At 40.3% G+C, this 26,639-nt stretch overlaps 3 protein-coding genes across 4 annotated transcripts; 1 reads left to right on the forward strand and 2 right to left on the reverse strand.

Annotated features, from left to right (window-relative positions):
• Nucleotides 1-449: 449 nt before the first annotated feature.
• Nucleotides 450-3,669, reverse strand: LOC136436259 (bis(monoacylglycero)phosphate synthase CLN5-like). The gene is made up of 4 exons (XM_066430086.1): nucleotides 3,549-3,669; nucleotides 2,430-2,604; nucleotides 1,590-1,815; nucleotides 450-1,189 (listed from the first exon to the last, which is right to left on the reverse strand). Exons 1-4 carry the CDS (start codon nucleotides 3,626-3,628, stop codon nucleotides 678-680), a joined length of 993 nt encoding a protein of 330 aa, XP_066286183.1. The 5' UTR covers nucleotides 3,629-3,669; the 3' UTR covers nucleotides 450-677.
• A 182-nt stretch (nucleotides 3,670-3,851) lies between these two features.
• On the forward strand, nucleotides 3,852-7,756 carry LOC136436269 (COMM domain-containing protein 6-like). The gene is made up of 7 exons (XM_066430100.1): nucleotides 3,852-4,109; nucleotides 4,508-4,566; nucleotides 4,868-4,933; nucleotides 5,434-5,510; nucleotides 5,988-6,153; nucleotides 7,054-7,206; nucleotides 7,586-7,756. The coding sequence occupies exons 1-7, from the start codon at nucleotides 4,070-4,072 to the stop codon at nucleotides 7,634-7,636; spliced, it is 612 nt and encodes a 203-aa protein (XP_066286197.1). The 5' UTR covers nucleotides 3,852-4,069; the 3' UTR covers nucleotides 7,637-7,756.
• Nucleotides 7,757-10,355: 2,599 nt separating this feature from the next.
• On the reverse strand, nucleotides 10,356-26,122 carry LOC136436248 (uncharacterized). 2 transcript variants are annotated; one of them, XM_066430054.1, is made up of 9 exons: nucleotides 26,043-26,122; nucleotides 22,367-22,436; nucleotides 21,619-21,990; nucleotides 14,109-14,318; nucleotides 13,782-13,997; nucleotides 12,858-13,067; nucleotides 12,531-12,746; nucleotides 11,609-11,818; nucleotides 10,356-11,497 (listed from the first exon to the last, which is right to left on the reverse strand). In XM_066430054.1, the coding sequence occupies exons 1-9, from the start codon at nucleotides 26,083-26,085 to the stop codon at nucleotides 11,365-11,367; spliced, it is 1,680 nt and encodes a 559-aa protein (XP_066286151.1). In that variant the 5' UTR covers nucleotides 26,086-26,122; the 3' UTR covers nucleotides 10,356-11,364. The 2 variants fall into 2 exon arrangements, with proteins under 2 accessions (XP_066286151.1, XP_066286152.1); XM_066430055.1 differs by lacking the exon at nucleotides 26,043-26,122 and adding an exon at nucleotides 25,209-25,310.
• Between the last annotated feature and the right edge of the window lie 517 nt (nucleotides 26,123-26,639).

The raw sequence follows: 26,639 nt of genomic DNA on the forward strand, positions 1-26,639 counted from the left end.
CAACACACCCAAATTCCATTCTTATACAGAAGATTTTCAACCACATAAAACAATGACATGTTACACTCCACTAATGTAAAACAATATACTTAAATCATTTCTGAAAATTGCAGTTAAAATCTATACATGTGATTGATTGATTGATTGATTAATTGACTGATTGCCTTGTTAAAGAGGCACCCAGGCAGGTTACAGCCAGTTGTAAGACCTTATCTAAATTTACTAAAAGTTTTAAGGATTGCATAGTTCATACATTATTAGAAGCTATTCAAATTTTGATTATGACCTGCATAAATTCAAAACATGTAGAACATTTACTGTCATATATTGCACAACATATTTACGTCATTTTTTTTATTTCAGACAGTTAACTGTGTGATAATTTATCACAAACTGTACATTAACTTTCTGATATTAAATCAACAACTCTAAAACAGTACTAAATCTGCTATGATTGGTAAAGATAACATTACAATTTTTTTTAATTTGAAGCAAATCGACATACAAATCATTCAAAACAATGCTCAGTATTGAATTAAAAGTTTTTCCAACAATTCCTGTTATTGTAGAAAACAGCAATCCTGGTAAATACAGATTCCTGAGGAAAACATGGATGGGTAGAGGGGCTGTATAGTCAGGTCAGGGCTGTCTCCAGGACCCGATGGAAACTAACAATGCTATACCACTGTGACTATTTCTCTACCTGGTAACGGCACTTCCTCAAATGAAAGCTTTATAAAGGGTTCTTTCATTGGCAAAAACCAGTACTCAAAATTGTAGAAGAAATACCACTTCTTTTCCAAAACTATGGTATCAAAGGCCTCCAACATACTCTTCAACAATGAAGGGAATGGCTGGTGTGCTTGGAAGTGTTCGTAGAAAGTCCTGATTTCCGTGGCGAGGGTTTTGTTCCCCTTCGAGCCGAAAATGGCAGACGCGTTACCGAGATGCACAGGCTGATCGGAGAAGAGGGTGATTTTTGTGTAGTTGGTTTGTACGCTGGTGTTGAACTTGGCGCCCAGGTCTCCCAGCTTGTTAAAGGCGCGGATGACAAAGCTGGCACAGTCGAAGGCTTCGAACCACAGCTTGGAGCCGGGACCGGTGCCGTTCCGAACCATCCATGTTTCATAGTAGATGCCTGTGGTGTTGTCTGTGTGCACCCAGTCTGACATCTCATTGAAGATCTTGCCTGTGGGTTATATTATGTTAAAACATTTAAAGTATTGTCGACAGGAGCAGATATTGTTTTGTTATACTTAGCAGCCCCAACACAGACGATAAATGTCTAGTCCATAAGTTTATTAGATTTCCATACTGAATTCCAGACCCTAGTCCTTCCTAACAATGGTTTATCTGACTGATAAGGTATATATATTTTGCTACTTAGAAACTGTAACTGACAAGTCAAAAACTTGAGGTTACTGTAGACAAACATACTAAACAATCTACCATGCTTAAAAAGTTCAAAGATGATAGATGGAAAACCTCCTCTGACAAGAAAATAAGAAAAAAAATTTGTCTTTTTGTATTCACTTAGAATGGAGCTTTTGCCATATAGATGTAATTGTAAGGAAAAGCACTCTTAGTACCTGATACTTCAGCCACTTTGACCAGACTGCCATTCTGGCTCCAGTGTAAGTCATCAATGCCATCATACAGACATGCAGCACCCTGGTTACACCACAGCGGGGGGTCCATGTCGGTCAGCACATGGCCGAACGTGCAGTTAAACAGTTGGAACAGCTCGTACCACTCCATTGTGTAGTTCAGCCCTGTGCGTTTGTTGCGGAAGCCGATGGCATCATGGATAATGTTCTGTGGTGTCAGGAAATAGAATGTACATGTTACAATTGTTCACACATCAGTGCAAGACTACATGACATGGAACAAAACTTCATGTTACATGACCTAATATATAGTACCACATGTATTAAAATGCAGCACTACACTATCTCCACTTACATTGTACAGTCAAACCTGCCCAAGAAGACCACTCGAGGGACCCGACCGATAGAATCTGGTCTATCTGGACAGGTAGTCACTCTAGACAGGATTCTTAGTTGCTTGTGTCAATGGGAAAAATTATCTAAGGTACCACCAAAAAGTGGTCGCAGTGGCCAGATGGTCTTGATGCAGAGGTGGTAAGTTGTACAGGTTTGACTGTATGTATATGTAGCTTCTCAGTACATGTAGTTGCATCCCACAAAGTCCCTAAGTAGAAAAGCGTGAAATAAAAAGAATTCTGAAAAAAAAGCACATGACATTCTTCTTCTTTCGGTTACGGCAACCGCCTTCAACATGTTAATGATTATGTTGCCTTAAAGGACTTAAAGGTTATGTTGCCTTAACTTATACAAATATTCAATACATATCGACATTCCCACAAAAGGACATGAACATACATGTATTTCCTAGCATGTGATACTTACAAAATGCGCCAGCAGGTCTCCAACCTTGAACTCCCAAACCGGAGCCTTCATGGAGTAGACCTCGACAACATCCGAGTCCATGGCCTTGGGCATGGAGCCGTCGGGGTGCCCTGTCGGACAGAAGGGGAACTGCGCCTGGCAGAAGTCATCTGTCTTAGGTCTGCTGTCAAACCGCCTGCAAAATAATAAGTAACTTTTTTTTGTCAACAGGTTTTTGCTCAGTAGAAGGGCACAATTTTATTAGACCACTTTTGGGCACTCACTGAAGCAGCATCTCTTCTCACTATTAAAGTAAGAAACACCAAGATTTAGACACGCTCGACTAACAGAAGTGTTTAAACCATGAATTCAAAACACCATAAAACCTACTTCTTATTGCAAAATCAAGCCACTGCGAAAGTACTAGTACATGAATTTATCATGATAACAGTTGGATTACGATTAGCATTTCTCTTAATTGCGATTATAGCATGATAGATTGTCATGCAGTCTTATAGGTTGAATATCCACCAACCAGACTGCCCTTTTCACCAAACAACACTGGCGACCTAACGTTATATAACAGGTACAAAGGCCTTATCATTATATGGTGAGTGACTCGTGATCTATTGCCATTTATTGGAGTCTAACTCTTTGGAACTTTACGTTAAGTATACTTAGACTCTACCAGTCTCCCCCGGTCGCTGGGAAAATAGTAGAAATTGGCCAAATAGAGTCAAATGTTTGAAGGGAGTCGGCTACGGAGAGAGGGTCAAATTGGCAACCTCGGTTGCCAATTTGACCCTCTCTCCGTAGCCGACTCCCTTCAAACATTTGACTCTATTTGGCCAATTTCTACTATTTTCCCAGCGACCGGGGGAGACTGGTAGAGTCTAAAGTATACTGAGGTTTGTGCCATTGTCTCTAAAAGCGGTCTTTGTCATGAGGAAGCCACCTTGATGAAAACTCCCAGTATTTATCAAAGGAAACTCTTGAGTATGATGGAGAAATTATGTAACTTTACAAATAACGTTATATTATATACGAAACAGACATTTGCTGATATTTACGACAAGTGCGGTCATAGGCAAAAGACCTCGACATTTATGAACCATCAAATCTCATATGGTTATTACTTACCGATATGGAACTGGCCACACTGCGGCACAAACAGTGACAACACCAACCAGCAGGAAAACTAAATTCGCAACTCCAGACATCTTGCAGGTGGACTAGTGCAATGTCATAAAGGGGGAGCTACTTTACATAATTTTTGAAGAAATTGAATTTTTTTAATCAATACAAAAATCATGAAAGTAATTCATAGATATTATACTGCTGAAAAATATGTTTATGTCATATGATTTCTCTATAAAGATAATTAGAACAATATTATCATTCTACTTTGTTCATCCCTATATATTAGTCGACCGTTCCTTTGTATCATATGACATTTTCAGGACTAGCAGACAGGAAACTCTCCCGGAAAGTTTGTTGACAGCCTAACTGAGTTATGAAACAAAACTAAGAACACCATTTATACATGTTCACTGATCAAGCATCATTTCATGCTCACCTCAAGCAGTGTTATCCTTGTGCAAGTGCCTAAGCTCAGCTTAGTGAAGTAGTGCCGTGCAGTAAGTGACCTTTGACCGTTCAAAATGGCGACAACACAGTTCAATTTGCAAAGAGTTCCGCAAGGTAAGTAAGGTTTTCTGTCATTAGACATGACCTAGGAAGACTGTATGCTGTACATGACATATTCAGCACCCTTGTGCATCTATGCGTACATCACATTGATGGACAAACATTTCCTAAACTCTGTAATTCTGAAATGTTTGTTGATGGGAGGGGCCCGCTACAAGTAAATACACCAGCCGTGGCGATACAGAGCTTACTTTTATTTACTGTCTTGTGTATTACGGGCTATACACAGGACAGCAAGTAAAAGTAAGCCCAGTAACAATCACCACGTTAACATGAGCCCTATGTTAATGTATCTAGTCTTCTGCTAGTAGGTAGGAGTTTTGAACTCACAAGGATTTCTGAATTCATTGATATTTTGCTGTAAGATTTAAACTTTGTGTACTCCCTGACAGGTTTCTACACTGCAGTGGATACTATCAATGGCCTGCCACAGGATATACTGGCTGAAATGGTACGGTATACATGTATAATACAAATGTATATGATTAGGCACATTTTAACACATTTCAACAAAATATTACTTAAAAGATAACATTTCTTCTTTGTTGTAATAAACCATAGTTGACAGACAGTGTTGCATTATACATCAGCATACATAATTCATTTGATTGAAACTGCATACATTGCTATTAATATTATGAATATTGTCGTCACAGAGGCCAAGTTTTTGGTAAAAATTATTCTCTGTCTAAGTACCAACAGTTCCAAAGATGCCATAATCTTTGCTGTGATTTATCTGCTCTTCTCCACAGTGTCAGGAGGTGGGCCTGTTCCTACAGTACAAGATAGGCTCTGTCAACACAGCAAGGTTTTGTGAAGTGAGTCTTTTTTAGTTGTAGTTGTAGTAGTTGTAGTTGTAGTATAATCCCAGCAGCAGGCTATGTCCTTAGTGCTGAGAGGTTAGCCCAAGGTATTCATGAATTTATCCCTTGAGTGTTTGTTTGTTTGTTTGTTTATTTTGAAACACCTGGGTAGCCTATTCAGTGCCAATACACTGGTTTTCGATAGGGCCCAGTTTCACATATACATACATGGAAAATAAAAAAACAACTTACAGAGAGAGTGTGAAAGTACTATACTACTACTATATTGAAGTTTTGCTCTTGATGCTGATTTACTGATTTCAGACCTCAGAGTTATGTCCTTGGTGCTGATAGACTTTCATGTTGTTAAAAGAATATTGTGCCCCTTCTCCTATCAACTAGTATTTCAACCATGTTTTTTACAGTGGTGAAAACTGGATCACAGATTTGTCCTGGTTGTATCACCCTAGATATTTCACTGCATTTATGACCTGTTATCAACTTTCCTCTGGCAGAGAATCCAGCAGACTGGTGTGGACACCAGCCATCATGAAGTCCAAAGTGCCATCAATGCTCTCACATTCCTCTTCAGGTAAAACTTGACTATTTTAACATAATAGTAACTATTCTTTCCAGTTCATATAGAACAAGGCAGAATACTTTTTTGAATATGATTCTTAGTGACAAATGTGCATATCTTGGCACAATGGCACATCAAATCCTTTTGTTTATTAATGCACTTTTAGACAGATTAGCTGTGAGGCTTGGTGGAGGCCACTCCACAGTGAAGTTTGACATATCATGCAAAGTGCGTTTCCCAAGAGCACGACATCGGGGCATGCCTAAATATTGAACCCAAGACCTAGTGGTTTCCCCAATGCTCTAACTGTTACACCACACTGACGCCACAGTTTGGTGCCACACCATACAGAATAACATTAAATAACATTGCCATTAACACCTCACAACCTTGAATTCACTATTGATGTCTGTGTATTTTCTCTCCTCCTCCCCTTCCCAATCACATGGATGGGCTAAATGATATTACATCATTCCCTCTCAAACTCAGATCAGCAGCCAGCAGCCAAGCGTCCACCTCAGAACTGGTGCAACAGTTGAAAGTGAGCGGAGCGTGGACCAAGGACTCCCTGGCTGTGGTGAAACACGTCTGGGACCAGCAGGGCAAACTGCTGACGGCATCGGATAGTGTGAGACAAGTGCTTAACATCGGACAGGTACGTATGATTATGTGTTTTCAGCATGCCCATGTAGCTTATTCCTTTTCTGCTGAGTTAATGTCCACCTCTTGAACTGTGATAACATTACAGGAAAACTTGAAACTCGAAATTTTGACTTGTGCTCCCAAATTTGGACCTGTGGGTGCACTGATGTACCTAGAATATTTGTGTAGGGCTATGTACGTTAAAATAATGTTATACATTTGTATAGTCTATTCTTGACATTTAAGTTGCAGGAAAAAAATGTGTAGTCTTTGTATTACTTATTTTGTTTTTGTTTTGAAGTTTGCAATAGAATTTTAGATTCAAGCTCTTAATCTAAGAGAAGCAGTAAGCTTAAGGTTTGTAATCAGGTTTTGTCGACAATTCTACTTTATCTTATGTTGTGCACCCAAATTTTTTCCTTTACATCTATTCCCTTAAAATACATTACAAGCCCTCAGTGTCAGACAATGCCTTTCACACTATTGGTTATGAGAGATACTTTTATGTCATACCTGGCCCGTGAAAACGTTGATACGGGTGTTCCAGACCGGGTGATAACTTTGGGTTATCACACAGGCTTCCATAGAATATCTAGAATGCATTTCGAGTGTGCTGCTATCAAAAATTGGAATACTGGATTCGGGCGTTGGAATGTGTGACTGTTTAACTTTCTGTTCGAGGGCACAAACTTTTCTCAACTTCTAGCACATTTTGCATTGAAATGTCTGTTCTATCGGGTTGGTATGACATAAGTAGAATACAACACGGGCCGGGTATTCTGTATCACCCTTGGATCGGATCAGTTGGGCTGGTTCCTCGGGTGATACGGAATACCCCATGTCATATTCTATATGTATTATGTGCTGAGAACAACCTATAAACTGGCATGTTTTCCTTCCTTTTCTGCTACAGCTGATTGACATGAAATGGAGACTGGGTGTGGCCATCGGTTCAGACACCTGCCGCAACCTGAACTCCCCCTTTGTTGCCATGACGATCAAGATTGCGGAGCCCTCAGGAAGTGTTGTCACCAAATCTTTTGAAATGACCGTACCAGAATTTCAGGTGAGATATATTATAAATGGTTGTCAGTTAATTAGCAAACCATTGTAAATATGTGTTAAGATAAGTTTTCCACTTGAAATTGAAAATTTCTTCAGATTTAACACTAGTGGTTCTATTTTTAGAATCATGCCAATTACTGTACTAGTAAATGAATGTTTGGTTTGATTTTTGAAGAGTAAGTAGTACTAGTAACTGTCAACAGAAGTGGAATTATTGCGAAAATATTTTCTCAGTTAATGGCTATAAATAAGCACTTTGCAAACACTGATACAGATACAGACTAACTGTCAGGTGCTTTGCTCCTTCCTCTTTGTATGTGTAACAATTGCACATTTTATTGATTATGTGCCATCTCTTTTCCCTATTTTTCCCCTTGCAGAACTTCTCCAGACAGATGAAGGATATGGCAGCCATGTTGGAAACAGTATAGACTCTCATGTAACCTAAAAAACATGTCTAACTGTACAGAAACCTGTACAAGCTAGTTACAATTTTCATTGACATATTTTGAATTGTATTTGAAACGTGAATAAAAGTTTCAAAAAATTGACACTTGGTCTAAGTCATATTATCTTGATTTGCAGTTTCAGAAATTGAAGTCATGCTTAAATCATACTAGCCATTGTTTGTATGGATGTATACTTTGGCAAGGCCAGTTATTAAATTGGTTGTTTTCACATTTCACAACTGAATAAGTTAACTGAACTTTGCTGACTTAGTAGCTTTGTCAAGAAGGTTATTCTTTCGAAGGTGTGTCTGTCTGTTTGTTTGTTTGTTTGTTTGTTTGTTTGTTTGCTAACAGCATGAATAATAGGTGGTGGATGGATCTTTATTATATTTGGTATGTTGGTTGATGTTTGATTAGATTATGGGTGCCCTGATGACTTTTCCATGATACATAGATTTCCAAAGGAATTTCATACTTGCCGTGTTTGAGAAATGATCATTAGGCCACACCATTTTAATTTCTTGGTTAACGGAATTTAAAAAAAATACTAGATTGGAAAATCAACAGGAAAACAGAATCTCTTAGGAAATTTTGTACTTTGGTGCATCAATTCTTTATTCAAATACCAACATTGCAGACATACAACAAACGTTAGCCTAGATGACGTTGATATTTACAATGGTCATTACATGGTCTTATTTTATAATGGTTATCTTGGAATGCTCCGTTTTTGCATTAGAACAGTCGCTTTTTGCATGCATGGGGAGGGAAATGGGCGATACATGTTGCATTTGCTCGTGCAAATGTTGCCTTTCTAGTGTTGATATGTATTTGTATAGTGTTATTGAAACTTACTATGTGTAGAAATGACTAAAAATGTGAGTTTTTTATTCAAGTTTCAAGCCTCATAAAATGCTCTGGATGCCTTTAATCAGATAACGTTATTGATAAAACCGCCTTGCCTCAAGTGTGTTCGACTCGACTACCAAAACTGTGCTATCAAAAATAGTCATGATGAACGGGCATTTCAGGCAAAAATAATGATAGTGCACATATATAGCGATAGGCGATAAATCTGGGGCCAAGACTAAGGAGAAAACGTATAATCTGCGTCTAACTAGTATTTTCCATCCATAGCGTATAGGACACCAAAATATGAACAAGAGTTCTACGACCTCATACCTTCGCCAAATGATTTTAACCTAAATATGACTAATGTATTAGGAGTGTTTCTCATCAATTATAAATCATACCAGTTGATCATCTTCACCCAAACAACATATTAAGTTGTCCAAAGTATGAGCTTAACAAAGAATGTTATGGTAACATTTATCCAAAGGACCATTATGCTAATGAGGTCCTTATTAGCATAATGATTCAATGGTGTCCACATTCACACAAATTCCAAATGCCACAAGTGGCCAGCCATACTTTCCTTCAATTTAATTGTGTCGGTTGTTCACGCCAAGGATACCTCCAACGCGCGATACAAGGACTTAGTGGAATGGGACAGAATGGCATTGAATTCTGCTATGGATGCTGATTGGTCCAGTAAAATAAAATGACCAACCATTGCATGTAGACTCATATAGACGTGTTTAATCTGTGGGAATATAATTACCAAGTAGCCCATATGTACCTCCATGGTTAATATCGATTGGCTGCTGACTGGCCAATGGATAAAGTCCAATTGATTTCTAATCATCGTCATCAGATTTCTAATATCTATTCTGATTGGTTTGTACCGTTCCTTTTGGCCAATCAGCTTTCGATGCAAAATGTTTTAATGGTGTTCCCGCATAGCAAACACAACTACATGTACTGGTATATGCTGATTTGGCACCATAGCATATATTGACCAATCAATGTATACCTACCATGGCGCTTAAGTAAATTTGCAGCATCTATTCTATCAACTGCTAGGGGTCGCTCTTAGATATCAAATGTAAAACCGTATTGGAAATATTACTATGCTGCCGTTCTTTTTGCTTCCGCTTGATCACGCCCTTGTCACGCGGCGAAAAACCAGCGTTGACCTTCTTGACTACCAGGATTGTGTGCAGCCGTTTAGTTGTTTCCTATCGTTGGGCAGAGAGAAGTAGGGAAACTATGCAGAGAGGTAACTTTGATGAAGTAATGCAACTTCTATGGCTTCAAATCCTCCTATATGCCCGGGTGATAAACGTTGACTGACGTAATTTTATTATCAAAATCATCTCGGATTTGCTTTGAGCGTTGTGTTAATCCTAGCGCCTCCGTGTTGCCCATTTGATACTACAGAATACCAACTTGCTACTCTAACTGAATTACTAATGATCGACAAGTACATATTCTGAGCAAGTATTCGATATTCAGGGAATGCCCTTGACGAAATACATGGCCAAAATCTCACAACGTGACCTGTATCTTCTGGACCAGTCGTAGCGACTCACCCGCATGAAGTCCCGTCGCGCAACCCGTGGCCGTTGCAAACCGTTATGTTGTCGAGATTCTAGACATTTAGATGATCTAAATTTATATAGTTACGAGCAAGCCTTTAGGTGTGAACATTGAATGATACCTTGTTATATAGTTCAAAGTGGAGACAAATTCCCTTCTTCTTCTCTTCTGCCCAGTATCACAGCTGCACTCAAAATCTTAGTGGCTACAAAACACAACAAACTTTAACAACTTTCAATGACGAAGTAAAGATGAAACAGACTTCTTGTAAAGCTGACTGCAAACACACACAACATTTTATTCATGAATCATCTAAAATAAATCAGTATGACATGCACATTTTGATGGCTAAGCCATAAGTTTAAAATAACATCTCATATACTAGTACCCTGGTCCAATGTTTAGCTTCATGCATCAAAAACAGTTTAAAGACAGTAACTGTATGTCCCTTCAATGAAGCATGTACTTTGTAACACTGCTCAATGCAACAGCTACACCAGACAATAGTCCCATGGATGGCTGCTGGCACCGGCGAATCCCTTATCCCTACAGCAGATCCAGACCGAGGGAAGGAGGATTCTCTGGATCTGGATCAAGCAGACACGTGTTGGCAGTACATGCCCAAGTTGCTTGGCTTAGAGATAACACATACCTTTTCTTTCCCTGTCTTAAAAACATTGTCTTCTTTCAGTACAAAGCAAAGCAACTTCTGCAGAAGTTCATATGGGATGTAATACAACATGTAGTAATAAGGTCTTAATTGTTGTGACTTGATGCACAATGTATCTTTATATAATATCTTTAGTTGTGTTCTGTGCTCTAAAATATTAGCCTGGAGTCCAGCCTTATTAGCTTTCCGTTCGCTTTATTATATAGTCTGTAGAGCGCATAAAATCTTCTCATACTTCTCAAGTTCATAGTTGAACATAAATCAAGTTACTCAAACATTCTGCAACAACCTTTGAAAGATAGATCCCTACAGTACTACATGTTTTAAAGACTAAAATCAACAATGCAAGAATCCTGTTAGCCCAAACTTCCACTGTTGAAATGTAAGTCTTGTATTGCCCCCTTGTATTATTGTCATTTTCAATGACCATTTTCAATAACTTTTTCAATGACTATGCAGACACTGTTTCTAAAAACTATTCTTAGACTACACTATGGACGTTTGAGTACATCAGATTTGTCGATTGGCATCACTGTCTGCCATGGGGGGCTCTTGAACCAACGCTCTGTTGGCTCGAAGGACAAACTCCTCCTCTGACACGTCAGCGAGAGATGGCACCTAAGGGATCGTGGCTGGCGAATGGAGGGGAGACGCACGGCAGTTCCAGGCAGAGCGTCGGACCGGCGTCACCACGAGCCACCATTGCTAGTCTTCTAGAGCGCCTGAGTGTTTGACTAAAATACATTACAAATTACTTATAGTTATACTAGCTTAATGATTAGTAATAGTTATAAACTCAGCTAATGTCCATTTTGTAGCAAGCCAATCCGATCTAACAAACATACCTGTTGAATGTAGACCTCCTTTTTGGAGTGTTGAATAGTGCTGAAGGCCGCACATGATCCGGAGACGGGGTCCTTAACGCCAGGATACTGTTGAACCTCCTAGCAGCAGACCCTGGAGACGGGGTCCTGAACATCAGGATATGGTTGAACCGGGGGGACGGGGTCTTCCCCTTTTCCTTCAGCCTGGACTGTTCTACATGTAGCTCTTGTCTGTGAAGAAACCATACAAAAAAAATTTTGGTGAGCACAACATTTGTCTCTATGAACAAAAAGAACAAATGATTGATATCAATGATATTGACCACTGATCCATATTTGGCCTTCAACTTGAGGGGCCAATGCAATGTGACATACAGTGCAAGAAATATGGTTGGCTGGGAAAAACTGACGGGACTGTTTTCGAGCTGCAATTATTAGCATTATATAGGCAAATATATAAAAGATTGTTTTGTTATTAGAAAAAATAATGATACTCAAAATTAGCCAAACTTGAATCATGTAAAACCTAAGATAGTAATTTTGTTGAAGTGAATAGTTTTATTCCATACTCATGTCTTGTTCTATGTTTACTGTTGTTGCCATACTTTGTACCTGCTAATAGTCGTGCAATAAAGTTCTTCTTCTATAATAGTACATGAAACTGCAATAGACAATCAGTGCAACATGCAAGTACATGTATGTCCTTTTGTGTCTCATTCATATGATATATATGTTTAAAAAAATGTTCAAAGCAGTTTTGGTGCATAAACAGGCTGACACATGATAAACAATATCTCCTTACTTTGCATCCCCTGAGTGCCCTATATATAATCAGAAAAGGGGTTGTCCAAGGAGTTTTTAATCATTCATCTTGTGCTTGTAATAAATTGTATGTTTGTTCTAACCTAAACACAATAAAGATGATTTTAACTCTCTTTCTGACCTCATGGATGTTTTCTTTGGTGCAGCTGCTGCTGCCCCCATCATGTCCGAGTCATTCTCATCCTCCCGACCGTCACTTCTGTTCTCAAGATCAGTCTCCTCATGTGTCACAGCTGTGTTGGCAGGTCCTGCAGTTTCTGGGAGATCCATGGCACTCGGGCGACCGGCGTCACCACGAGCCACCATTGCTAGTCTTCTAGAGCGCCTGAGTGTTTGACTAAAATACATTACAAATTACTTATAGTTATACTAGCTTAATGATTAGTAATAGTTATAAACTCAGCTAATGTCCATTTTGTAGCAAGCCAATCCGATCTAACAAACATACCTGTTGAATGTAGACCTCCTTTTTGGAGTGTTGAATAGTGCTGAAGGCCGCACATGATCCGGAGACGGGGTCCTTAACGCCAGGATACTGTTGAACCTCCTAGCAGCAGACCCTGGAGACGGGGTCCTGAACGTCAGGATATGGTTGAACCGGGGGGACGGGGTCTTCCCCTTTTCCTTCAGCCTGGACTGTTCTACATGTAGCTCTTGTCTGTGAAGAAACCATACAAAAAAAATTTTGGTGAGCACAACATTTGTCTCTATGAACAAAAAGAACAAATGATTGATATCAATGATATTGACCACTGATCCATATTTGGCCTTCAACTTGAGGGGCCAATGCAATGTGACATACAGTGCAAGAAATATGGTTGGCTGGGAAAAACTGACGGGACTGTTTTCGAGCTGCAATTATTAGCATTATATAGGCAAATATATAAAAGATTGTTTTGTTATTAGAAAAAATAATGATACTCAAAATTAGCCAAACTTGAATCATGTAAAACCTAAGATAGTAATTTTGTTGAAGTGAATAGTTTTATTCCATACTCATGTCTTGTTCTATGTTTACTGTTGTTGCCATACTTTGTACCTGCTATAATAGTCGTGCAATAAAGTTCTTCTTCTATAATAGTACATGAAACTGCAATAGACAATCAGTGCAACATGCAAGTACATGTATGTCCTTTTGTGTCTCATTCATATGATATATATGTTTAAAAAAATGTTCAAAGCAGTTTTGGTGCATAAACAGGCTGACACATGATAAACAATATCTCCTTACTTTGCATCCCCTGAGTGCCCTATATATAATCAGAAAAGGGGTTGTCCAAGGAGTTTTTAATCATTCATCTTGTGCTTGTAATAAATTGTATGTTTGTTCTAACCTAAACACAATAAAGATGATTTTAACTCTCTTTCTGACCTCATGGATGTTTTCTTTGGTGCAGCTGCTGCTGCCCCCATCATGTCCGAGTCATTCTCATCCTCCCGACCGTCACTTCTGTTCTCAAGATCAGTCTCCTCATGTGTCACAGCTGTGTTGGCAGGTCCTGCAGTTTCTGGGAGATCCATGGCACTCGGGCGACCGGCGTCACCACGAGCCACCATTGCTAGTCTTCTAGAGCGCCTGAGTGTTTGACTAAAATACATTACAAATTACTTATAGTTATACTAGCTTAATGATTAGTAATAGTTATAAACTCAGCTAATGTCCATTTTGTAGCAAGCCAATCCGATCTAACAAACATACCTGTTGAATGTAGACCTCCTTTTTGGAGTGTTGAATAGTGCTGAAGGCCGCACATGATCCGGAGACGGGGTCCTTAACGCCAGGATACTGTTGAACCTCCTAGCAGCAGACCCTGGAGACGGGGTCCTGAACATCAGGATATGGTTGAACCGGGGGGACGGGGTCTTCCCCTTTTCCTTCAGCCTGGACTGTTCTACATGTAGCTCTTGTCTGTGAAGAAACCATACAAAAAAAATTTTGGTGAGCACAACATTTGTCTCTATGAACAAAAAGAACAAATGATTGATATCAATGATATTGACCACTGATCCATATTTGGCCTTCAACTTGAGGGGCCAATGCAATGTGACATACAGTGCAAGAAATATGGTTGGCTGGGAAAAACTGACGGGACTGTTTTCGAGCTGCAATTATTAGCATTATATAGGCAAATATATAAAAGATTGTTTTGTTATTCTTCAAGATGGCGGCGAAGCGAACACCTCTGCAGGATCGCTCCGCTTGAGTGCGACTAATTCCCTACTTTTACGGTAAAAGTGAGACCCAAAGTGTGTCTAGTCCAAAGTTAGTAGTAAATATAGCTGTCACAGATACAGCATTTAGACGCAGATAAAGTCCTTAACCTTTTAAAAGGTAAAGTTTGTCTGAGAGTTACCCGCGCGTCTGGAGCGTCAGGAGAACAAAGACCCAAGCCGACAAAATGGCGACCAGCGACCGTGACTTGAAATCGTCTAACAAGTTATACAGCCTGCTTGGAGTTACAAGCAACGCAACAGAAGAAGAGATCATCTCGGCGTACGGAGTGAAAGTAAAGCGACACGAGAAAGCTGAGAACACAACCAAGGACAAGCGTCTCCTATCTGCGGCCCGTCAAAATTTCTCAAAGGTAAGCAAAGCCTGCTATGTCTTATCGGACAAAGAACGCCGACAACTATATGACAAATCAAACAAGATATCAGAGCCGAAAAAATACGACAAACGGAAGAATGACGACTACTTCGTGGAGTTCAATGACAACTGTGTTACAATTCATATTCCGTCAGAATCGGACAAACATTGGATAGAGATTCTTGAAACACACTACAGCCTACCTACTGATGACAAGGGCAAACATGGCCATCAACTCAACGTCCCATACCACGATCCTACCACAGACGAATATATCGGCTCAGTAACGCTACATGTATACCATACATGTAAGATCCTAGTACAGGGACCAGCCTATTACCTATGGGTGCTGGACATGTTCGAAAGGTTGAAGAAGACGCTAGAAACAAACTGCACCACGACGGAAGATGAAGAGTCCCGATGCGAGGACATTGTCTGCAATAAGTGCGAACGGCCAGGCCCAGATGATGATGGTGTCATTCAATGTAACATTTGCCAGAATTGGTATCACTATGTATGCACGGGTGTACACGAGTTTCTGCTACATGAACTGATAAAAAATGCAGAGAGCGAGTTCGTTTGTAATGAATGTATTGTGACAGACCCTAGCTTGATAGGCGAAACATTCTCTCAGGGTGTCAGCAACGAAGACATCGAAGAAACTGCACCAAAACAGTTGTTCGACAAATCTACACCAATCGAAACAGAAACAAACAACAACAATTATGACAAACTGAGTATGCTGCAAAGTAGTGTGGACAAGCTCGAGGCCATTATGATGAGCAGAATTGTACACGAGAATAACAATATCGACACATTATCAGCTCGGCTTTCTCACCTTGAGGGCCTATTGTCAAAAACAATGGAGGCCCCCCAATGAGTCAACGAAAGACAAAAGCGTCATTGAAGGGCTGTCAAAACGGGTCAAGTCCCTAGAAGCAGAAAACAAAAATCTTCGGAAAAGAATCACGACACTGGAAAATAAGTATACAACAGACGGAAGTCAATCGTCAGAGCTAAAAGACGCAATCAACGAACCGTCCGATCCCCACACCGATACCTTTGAGAGCAACATCCCCACAAACAACAGATACCAGGTACTCGGCGACAACAGGCCCATGACAAAGGGACAATCCTCTCACTTAACAAGTGACCATTGTCATGACAATCCCCTTGACAATGGCCAGCCGCAGACAGGACCAGCACGAAGGCGTTCAGAGGGTTCAGAGGATGACAGCCTAGCGGAAATAGTCATCATTGGTGACTCAAACACTAGAGGCATTATTCCCAGCGTGCTCTACCCGGGTAAGAAAACTGCCAAACACTCAGCTATGAAAGTTCCGCAAGCCACAGACCTGATCACAACAACGACCTACTCGGATCCCAAGTGCATTGTCTTCCACGTGGGGACAAACGACATTCGCGAGGAAAGGGCGGCACATGGTGTTACAGAAAACCTCAGACAACTGGTCGCAACAACACACACAAAGTACCCGAATGCAAAGATCGTTATGTCTGCCATACCCCCGAGGAACGACCAGCAGCTGATGGAAGTCACGCGGGACGTGAACGCCTTCCTTCACATTCTAAACCAAGAAACTTCCTACACCAGTCTGGCCGACAACAACAACCTCGGCGAAGATGGATTCATCAAGGCTAGTTTGTTCAAACGAGACGGGTACCACCTAAACAGGGCCGGTCTGAAAGTACTTGCAGCTAGTTGGAAGACGGTAATCCACCCCATTGTAGGCATGGGTACGTACCACAAAGGGCAAAGGAGGAGCAGCACCCTTCCACAGCGTTCGGAAGTGAGTCAGACACAGTCTCCAGAGCAAAACAGGGAGCGTACATCCCAAGGACGACGTCCAACCGTGAGTCGACCAAATTCAAACTGGAGACCGCATAACCAACCGAACCCAGGTTGGCGTCCACACGACGAACAGAACCCAAAGTGGTCTCCGCGCGACGGACCGAACCCAGAATGGTTGCCTCGCAATGGACCAAACCCAGGCTGGCTTCCACGCGATGGACCGAACCCAGACTGGCGCCCACGGGACAGACCGAATCCAGATTGGTTGCCACGCAACGGACCGGACCCAGGCTGGCTCCCACGCGACGGACCGAACCAAGGCTGGCTTCCACGCGACGGACCAAACCAAAACTGGCTTCCACGCAGCCGAGACTGGCACCGTGAACTGTTCAACCGTCCGTTCCACGGCTATGCTGACTGGTTCCCGGCAGCACTGGACGGACCTAGTCCATGGTCTCTACCCAAGCGCTTCGAAGACCACCCTGCCCGGCATCAGAACTACAACTACTGAGGGTATTATTATTTCACGCTATATCCTTAGTGTTTTATTTTACATCAAGTTAGAACCGATATGTTGTGATAAGTTAAGAAGATTATATGTTCGATTAGTAGTTAACAGAAGTAGGTAATGTGCATTAAGTTTATACAATAATACCGCACAAGTGAAACTAACTTATCGTAAAAGTAGGGACCAAGTCGATACTTCTGGATTAATAGAACGAGCACCAATGTCAGCTAGGTCATTGAACATAGGGTTCTGGAACATTCATGGCTTAGGAAAGAAACTTGAAGAATGTAGCTTTAGAAGTAGCTTAGAAAAACTAGATCTCTTCTCTCTTATTGAAACCTGGAGTAACGAATCTTCAGAAGTTAACATTCCAAATTATCAAAATTTCTCGTCTCTGAGACAAAAACAACGGAAAGCAAGAAGGAATTCAGGCGGAATAACTTTTTACTACAAAAATGAACTCTCTAAATACATTAAAAGAGAGCGTGGAACTTCTGGATGTAAAGACTTACTCTGGGTTCGCATATCTAAAGATCTGTTAGGGCTCTCCAAAGATGTTTTCATATGCAGTGTCTACATTAGCCCTATATACTCCACCATACACAAAAGGGCGGAGGATTCTATTTTTGACATTTTAGAGCAAGATATAGCAGCCTTCATGTCCAAAGGCCATGTAATCCTAGGGGGAGATTTTAATAGTAGAATAGGGTCCTTACAAGACTTTACTGAAAAAGAGCACATAGATTCTGAACTAGAGCCAGTACCGCTCGCACCAAACATAGATATTCCTAGAAATTTCACGGACAGAAACCCGGCTAATTCTTTTGGCAAATGTCTTGTAGACTTATGTGCCCAGGCTGACCTGCGCATTCTGAACGGAAGAGTCCTGGGCGACTTAAATGGTAGATTCACGTGCTACCAGCCTAATGGTTGCAGCACGGTAGACTACGCCATCTCTAGTAGCTCACTGTTTCACAACTTAAATATGTTTAAAGTCCATCCACTGACTGAATTTTCGGACCATTGTATGGTTTCTGTGAACATACGTGCATTAGGGCACTCACAGGAAAACGTGAAAACTAAACAAAACACACGCCCCTTCCCATGTAGGTTTGTCTGGGGTCCCGATTCTAGCGATAAATTCATAAAAGCGCTAAGTAGTTCATCAATCTCCCAGAAACTAGAAAAAATTGTATCCTTAGATAAAAATGACATGCAGTCAACAACAAAGACAAACGAGAATGTACGCGAGCTTCAAGACATTTTAGTATTGGCAGGAAAGATGTCTCTCCAAATAAGAGGTAAGAAAAAGACAAAAGGATTCAAAAGAAACAAAAAATGGTTTGATAAGACTTGTTACGAAGCTCGCAAAGAATTACAAAATGTAAGATACCTTTTGATAAACAATCCCAAAAATCCACTCATAAGAGGCAGTTACTTCAAAAAGAAAAAAGAATTTAACAAACTGATCCGAAAGCGCAAAAAAGAGCATGAAAGTAACTGTCTGATGGAACTCCAAAAACTTCAAGACAATAACCCGACAGCTTTTTGGAATCTACTTAAACAACTAAAGAAAACTGACTCAACTAATCAAGAAGACATACCAATGGATTCATGGGTGGAACATTTTAAAACCCTTCATGAAAAATCCAGATTAAAAAGACAAGATTTTGATGCCACCTTTGAAAAGGTAATTCTGAACAAACTTGAAGTACTACAAAACCATAACCAATCCCAAGGCCCTTTAGACTACCTTATTACAGAATTAGAAGTCAATACTGCCATCCAAAGACTCAAGAACAAAAAAGCCAGTGGCGAAGACATGATAACTAACGAAATGCTAAAAGCAGGTAAAACTCTCTTACTTCGTCCTCTTTTAAACTTATTTAATAATGTCCTCTCAAGCGGATCATTCCCCCTTGATTGGTCCAGAAGCTATATTGTCCCAATATTTAAAGCAGGGAGAAAAGATGACCCAAACAACTATCGAGGCATCTCCATTTCAAGCTGTCTCGGAAAACTATTTACCTCGATACTAAACAAAAGATTATCAAACTTTCTCGAAGTTAACGACATTCTAAAACCAAACCAGACAGGATTCCGGAAAAACTATAGAACTTCAGACAACATATTTCTACTGAAAACCTTGATCTCTAAATATACTCAGTCAAGAAAACAGCTGTTCGCTTGCTTTGTAGACCTCTCAAAGGCCTTTGACTCCATTTGGCACGGAGGTCTACTATACAAACTTTTATCAACAGGTATATCTGGAAGATTCTTTGATGTAATGAAAAACCTATACAACCAATCCAAAACCAGTGTCAAAACAAATCGAGGTCTGAGTGAAACTTTCCCCGTCGAAATCGGAGTCAGACAAGGCTGCGTCTTAAGTCCTTCGCTGTTCAATCTATATATCAGCGATTTAGCAAACGAGCTAAATACAGGAGATATAGATCCCCCCCTACTAAACACAACCAAAGTATCTAGCCTTTTCTATGCAGACGACCCTTGTCCTGTTATCAACAAGCCAACATGGTCTCCAAAAAGCAATCAACACTCTTAGCCTTTACTGTAAAAAATGGAAACTATCAATAAACCTAAACAAAACTAAAATAATGATATTTAATAAAAGAGGGCACTTGCTCTCAAACTTTAAATTCCAACTGTTTAACCAAAACATAGAGATTGTATCGTCTTATAGCTATCTAGGAGTGGTGTTTACAACGGGTTGTACTTTCAGCACCGCTATGAAAACCCTGCAAAAGAAGGCTTTACGAGCGCTCTTCAGTATAAAATCGACTCTTGGAGACAGCAATCCCCCTATATCAGTGTACAGTAAACTATTTGATGCATGTGTAGTTCCAATATTAACTTATGGTGCGGAGGTATGGGGCAAGATTGGGCTGAACGATAATTCTCCGATTGAACAAGTTCATCTCAAATTCTGTAAGGCAATCCTGGGTGTAAGAAAAAATGCCAGCAACCTTGCCACAAGAGCTGAGCTTGGTAGATATCCCCTCTGGATTGAAGTGTATACTAGAATATATTCATACTATAAAAGATTAGTTAGAGAAATGCCGAAAGATAGCTTACAGTATGAAGCATTTTTAGTGCAGCAGGACCTACATAGGAGAAAGATACCATGCTGGCTTTCAAATATTAGTAAAATCTTGGAGGAGTCAGGCTTTGCCTACCTTTTACTTAACAAAGATCGAAACACGCTTTCCGCTCAAGCTGAACTAAAACAAAGGCTAAGAGACAACTTTCTTCAACATTTTTACTCACAACTGAACTCTTGTGGTGAAAATGGAAAGCACGGAAACAAATTAAGAACCTACCAAAAATTTAAGATTTCATATGAAAAAGAAAAATATCTAGATATACAAAATGTTAACTATCGCCGAGCTATGACTAAACTAAGGATCAGCGATCATCCACTGCAAATTGAAGTTGGTAGGTACAACCAGACTCCACCAAATGACAGAATGTGTACATTCTGTGACAAGGATTGTATAGAAGATGAAATACATTTTATCTTAGAATGCTCATTATACTCAGACATGCGCAGATCCCTCGTAAGTTCAATACAACTAGACATGAAATATGCGCATCTTACAAATAACGAGTTATTCACATGTATTATGTCTTCTAGAAACTACGTTATAATCGAAAAACTATGTGAATTTGTGTACAAATGTTTCAAGAAGAGAGAAGAGACTCTGTAGATTTAGATGGAATATATCACAATGTTCCTTTTCTTTTACTCCATGTTACCTAATGCATTTAGCCCATGTTGGGCATGAATATGCAATAAAGTTCATTGTCATTGTCATTGTCATTGTTATTAGAAAAAATAATGATACTCAAAATTAGCCAAACTTGAATCATGTAAAACCTAAGATAGTAATTTTGTTGAAGTGAATAGTTTTATTCCATACTCATGTCTTGTTCTATGTTTACTGTTGTTGCCATACTTTGTACCTGCTATAATAGTCGTGCAATAAAGTTCTTCTTCTATAATAGTACATGAAACTGCAATAGACAATCAGTGCAACATGCAAGTACATGTATGTCCTTTTGTGTCTCATTTTGTGTTTAAAAAAATGTTCAAAGCAGTTTTGGTGCATAAACAGGCTGACACATGATAAACAATATCTCCTTACTTTGCATCCCCTGAGTGCCCTATATATAATCAGAAAAGGGGTTGTCCAAGGAGTTTTTAATCATTCATCTTGTGCTTGTAATAAATTGTATGTTTGTTCTAACCTAAACACAATAAAGATGATTTTAACTCTCTTTCTGACCTCATGGATGTTTTCTTTGGTGCAGCTGCTGCTGCCCCCATCATGTCCGAGTCATTCTCATCCTCCCGACCGTCACTTCTGTTCTCAAGATCAGTCTCCTCATGTGTCACAGCTGTGTTGGCAGGTCCTGCAGTTTCTGGGAGATCCATGGCACTCGGGCGATGAGGGAATGTTACGATGTTGTCTGTTGCTTGTCCCATGTCCTGTCCTGCATGTCCCATGTCTTGTCCCACATCACCTGCCATCTCAGGTTGATTCTCTTCTACATAATCCTTGAGTTTCCTCAGTTTTGGTTTGAGGTTGAGGTTACGGCACCATGTCAGCGGCTGGGAGAACAGTGTCTTACTGGCACTGGGAGGCCGCCATGGGGGTCTTTTGTTGAGAATACAGAGAGAGATGCCATTATGTTAAACCTATGTGTGTATGCATTTGTAGCACATGGAATAAAGGGGTATAGTTTCTTCATCATAGATAGCGAATAGCGTCACTGTTCAAACTTCTCCAGATAACTGTAATTTACATACACAAAAAAACATATTATGAAATCAATGTTTTGCCGGTGGAACTATTTGTTTGTCAAAGAAAATACACCTACATGTTATAAGTAAAGTTATGTATATCAATTATCACAAAGCATTCTGGTAGTTTCTACAACAGATTCTAGTCAAGAAAAAGCAAGATGAACAACAAAGGATGAGACGATGGGAGACAACAGGACTATCAAACACAGTTACACCTGGCTGCTTACCTGTCATCCTGGACTTTATTCTCCTTCCTCTTGGCAGCACGCCACTTCTGCAGCTGCTCGAAACGTAACTCTGCAAGGAAAAAAACTCATCATGATCAGGTATACAAAAATGTACATGCTTATTGAGATGTGCCATCATGGAGATTTGGCTTTTTTCCCCATTCTTTCTAGAAAACTGACTCAAACATAAGAAATAAAATTTGAATATGCTGACCAATCCGCCATGATCAGGTATACATGCATATTGAGAGGTGCCACTGTTGAGATTTGTGTTGCAGCATCTACGTACTTTTAAAAGTGTATATGTATTATTATGTTTTGATATTGTGTACAGTTTGTATGTTTCGGCATGGCGGCCTTGAAAAGGTGACCCCTGCGGGGGTTCACCTGTTCCGCCATGCCTTCCAGTTTTGGAGAAGAGTAATAAATAAATAAATAAATAAAAAGCTTTTCCCAAAATCTAGACAACTGCCTCAAACATTAGAAATGATATTTGTACACTCTGACCAATAAGGTGACTAAAAAGCCATATTTGCATTGTGTATTCCTTACTAGTAGGTACTGAACTCACAAAGGAAGTAGCTGTACTAGTGGAGACTGGATATTGCACGAAATGCTTCAGACTCAAGAGACAACAACATATCGCATCGTGCAGTCAAAAGTCCTTTCCACACCACATGGTAGACTCTACCAGTCTCCCCCGGTCGCTGGGAAAATAGTAGAAATTGGCCAAATAGAGTCAAATGTTTGAAGGGAGTCGGCTACGGAGAGAGGGTCAAATTGGCCAATTTGACCCTCTCTCCGTAGCCGACTCCCTTCAAACATTTGACTCTATTTGGCCAATTTCTACTATTTTCCCAGCGACCGGGGGAGACTGGTAGAGTCTAACCACATGGTGCTATATCCATTTCTTGGGCCTAAGCGAGTAAGGGCCATCTTTATGATTTTAGTCAATAATCAAAAGTCCATACCAGGAGCGGCATGCCATCTGATTCACTCATATTTCATGTACCAGCTATATCCACTGTGATACCCATGACTATGACTAATTACCATGAATGATGATGCAACAATGTTGATTGTAAGGCCACAGCAAGTAAATTTTATGGATGACATCAGCGTACACATTGATTTTCGCCAGATTTTTGAAATTTTGAAATAAAAAACATTTTTTACCCTTCGGCAATGGTCAACATACCAAAAATAGTACAATATGTCGAAAACTACTGTCAGTTCTATTGCAACAACGTTCTAGATGCCATAAAAAGGCATTTGCGCATGTAAGAATGGTGAAAACTCCGTAGAAATGCGTTGTACAATTCTTGTGTTTGCAAGCTGTAATTAATAAGATTGCACGTCGGGTGATTTCTAAGGCATGGCAATTCAGTGGGGACAGCAATAGCGGAGAGCTAGTAAGAGAACTTCAGCTGAGGAAAAGTGAGCAGAGCCAGCAACATGTAGTCACCTCAGTCTGCCTCTTGACTCAGGAGACTCCCGTGTCCATTGTACGGAAACCTTGTCTCTGCCGTCTTGCTATACAAACCTGGCTCTAAATCCATAATCTGATTATTTTAACGTTGATATTAGTCAGTGTTAGTTAATGTTTTATTGAATACAGGGAAAAAAAGACTTGTTGTAATAATGTGTTTTAACGTTAACACCTAAATTATTCTTACGTGCGGCAAAAATAGTTACTCAAGCAACTGGATAAACTTTTGAAAAAAGAAGATAAATTCATGACAAGGTTTTATGCTAATAGTTCAAATAGCTACTGTTGTTTACGTACAGCAAGAAGGTTTTATATAGAAGGAGAGCGGACGAGCTGAGTCTCTATTGTACTATGCGTGTAACGGGTGTGAAAAGTCAATGTCGCGTCAAGGTGCGAATTACCCCGATATGCATACACCCCACGCCCAGAGCTTGGCAACTTTGCTTTGTTTTCACGGGTGTGACCAAGGAGGCATAATGACTCTGTGTGGAGCAACTTCGATCTTTTTTCAGTTACTTTTGAGGAGGACTTTGAAACATTTGAGTTACAAGAATGCAACGTGGAAGATGATCTCTCTAACGGCGAGAATCAAAGCACTGCGGCAACCAACGCTGCCGCCGGCAGCCGCGCGGTACATTTGATTGCGAAGTCTGTGAGAATGTATACAAAACCGCCGGATGGCTTGAAAAACACAAGTCTTAGAGAACAGCATATATGCCGACTGAGGAGAAATTACAAACTTAGCTTGACTTGGCTCGCATTCCCTGGAGCCCAGACTAGTACCGGGTCGCTAGCGATTTCCTTCGGCGGCGGTCCAAGAAGTCAGCCCGCCCGGACTACCGGTAGAACTCCCCCGATACGCTGATAATTTACGGCATCGGTGGGCTTGGAGCTTTCGGTCGCCGAAGGGATTGAGGAGAAGGAACCGGCTAAAGAAACCAGGTAAAAGGCCCGATAAACAGTCTGGATCCCAGGGTAGGCTCGCATACACCTTCTTCTGTAAACATTGCAATCGGGAGCCGAAATAAATCGGCCTAAAAGTCTCCTAAGGAAACACATAGCTATCCAAAACATGACCGAAGAACTCATGGATACCAACCGAGGACCTCCATGCACGAACGGGCACGAAAATCATACAAAAAGTCACTCCCAGGTGCCGGAAAATCTACCCAGGGTCCGTCGACCAAAACAACAAATTTGGAACGAGGACCCCTTCAGCTACTCAGAAAAAAATAAAACTTACCGAAGAAAAACGATACAAATTTTTTGTGGCAACATGAATTTATAGGTATGAATCTATATTTCTTACGCTAAAAACCGGAGACTTGTCAACAAAAATGACCATAAACTTGCCACAAGTAGTCGCACGGCAAAAATTCAAGTATCTAGATGACCGCCATTTTGTCCTCGATCGAATGATGACGTCTGCCGAACCCTACCGGGTATTCCAAATAAGTAAATCGTCGGAAACCCGAGGCATCTCGGCTGCCGGTCGGCTCAAGCTCGGCACGTGTGACGTCATGCCGAAGCTCCTTTGCATAGAAAACCGCGATTCACGCATCGGTTCAAAGATGGTGCGGCAAAAATAGTTACTCAAGCAACTGGATAAACTTTTGAAAAAAGAAGATAAATTCATGACAAGGTTTTATGCTAATAGTTCAATTAGCTACTGTTGTTTACGTACAGCAAGAAGGTTTTATATAGAAGACCTTCTATATTAACGTTTTAACGTTTAGAGAAAAGTAGTAACGTTAGAATTTTAGAAACTATTTTTTTTCTAAACATTAAATCGCGGTCGCTTTCAATCACTTCCAAAGTGTCAAAATTGCCAAATATTTGAAAACATCTTTGGAAAGACACCCTCCACCATCTCACTGGCGAGTTTTGTCAGATGTAGTCGTTAACGCAAGTTAGAAAGGGATTTGTCGGGGAAATGGCTGATACGAATCTGAGTTTCAATGCGATTCACGTGGTTTGATTGGTCGGGGTGCAATGGCGGCGGTAAAAATGGACCACCGGCGACAACGACAACCGCATAATTTGTCTCTCAAAATGCGGGAGATACGGCTTAATATACAACAAAAATTACCCAAATTTCCAGCAAGGTAATTAAGTAGCTGCTTAGTGTAAAATTGCGACATGTTAAACCCTTTCTTTCGCGCGTTTTGAGGAGCAGAAAAACATTACCTGCAGCAGACTTTCTGTTTGCGTGGGCTCCATTTTCCGCCATGTTTTCAAACTAAAAATCTGTTCGAACATGATTCGTCAAATATATACATCTGGACATCTACATTTTACAAAACAGGGGGTACACAAAACTTGTCATTTTAATAGGAAATAAAAAAAATCACACATTTGTTATGAATAAGAATTTAATACTAAACATTCAATATTTTCTTGGATATTCGTTAGTGTCGATTCTATTCGGTGTATGTTGTCCATATAGATTTCTTTCAAAATACCTACTCTTCTCTACTCCACCTAAATTGGTAATGTACTATTCCATTTACCTAGGGGATAAAGAATGGCAACGTCACAATTAGAAGGGTGTACAAGGGTGCATCAGGTATAGGTAGGATGAATGAGAGTGCACAAGGGTGTACGAGAGTGATGCAGAATCAGTATAGGATGAATTAGAAGGGTGTACAAGGGTGCATCAGGTATAGGTAGGATGAATGAGAGTGCACAAGGGTGTACGAGAGTGATGCAGAAACAGTAGGATGAATAGGAAGGGTGTACAAGGGTGCACGTGTCCCCTTGCACTTCAAGCTAAAAGTCATTCAG

The sequence above is a fragment of the Branchiostoma lanceolatum genome, chromosome 6 (genome assembly GCF_035083965.1).
Source record: "Branchiostoma lanceolatum isolate klBraLanc5 chromosome 6, klBraLanc5.hap2, whole genome shotgun sequence".
Taxonomy (NCBI): Eukaryota; Metazoa; Chordata; class Leptocardii; order Amphioxiformes; family Branchiostomatidae; genus Branchiostoma; species Branchiostoma lanceolatum.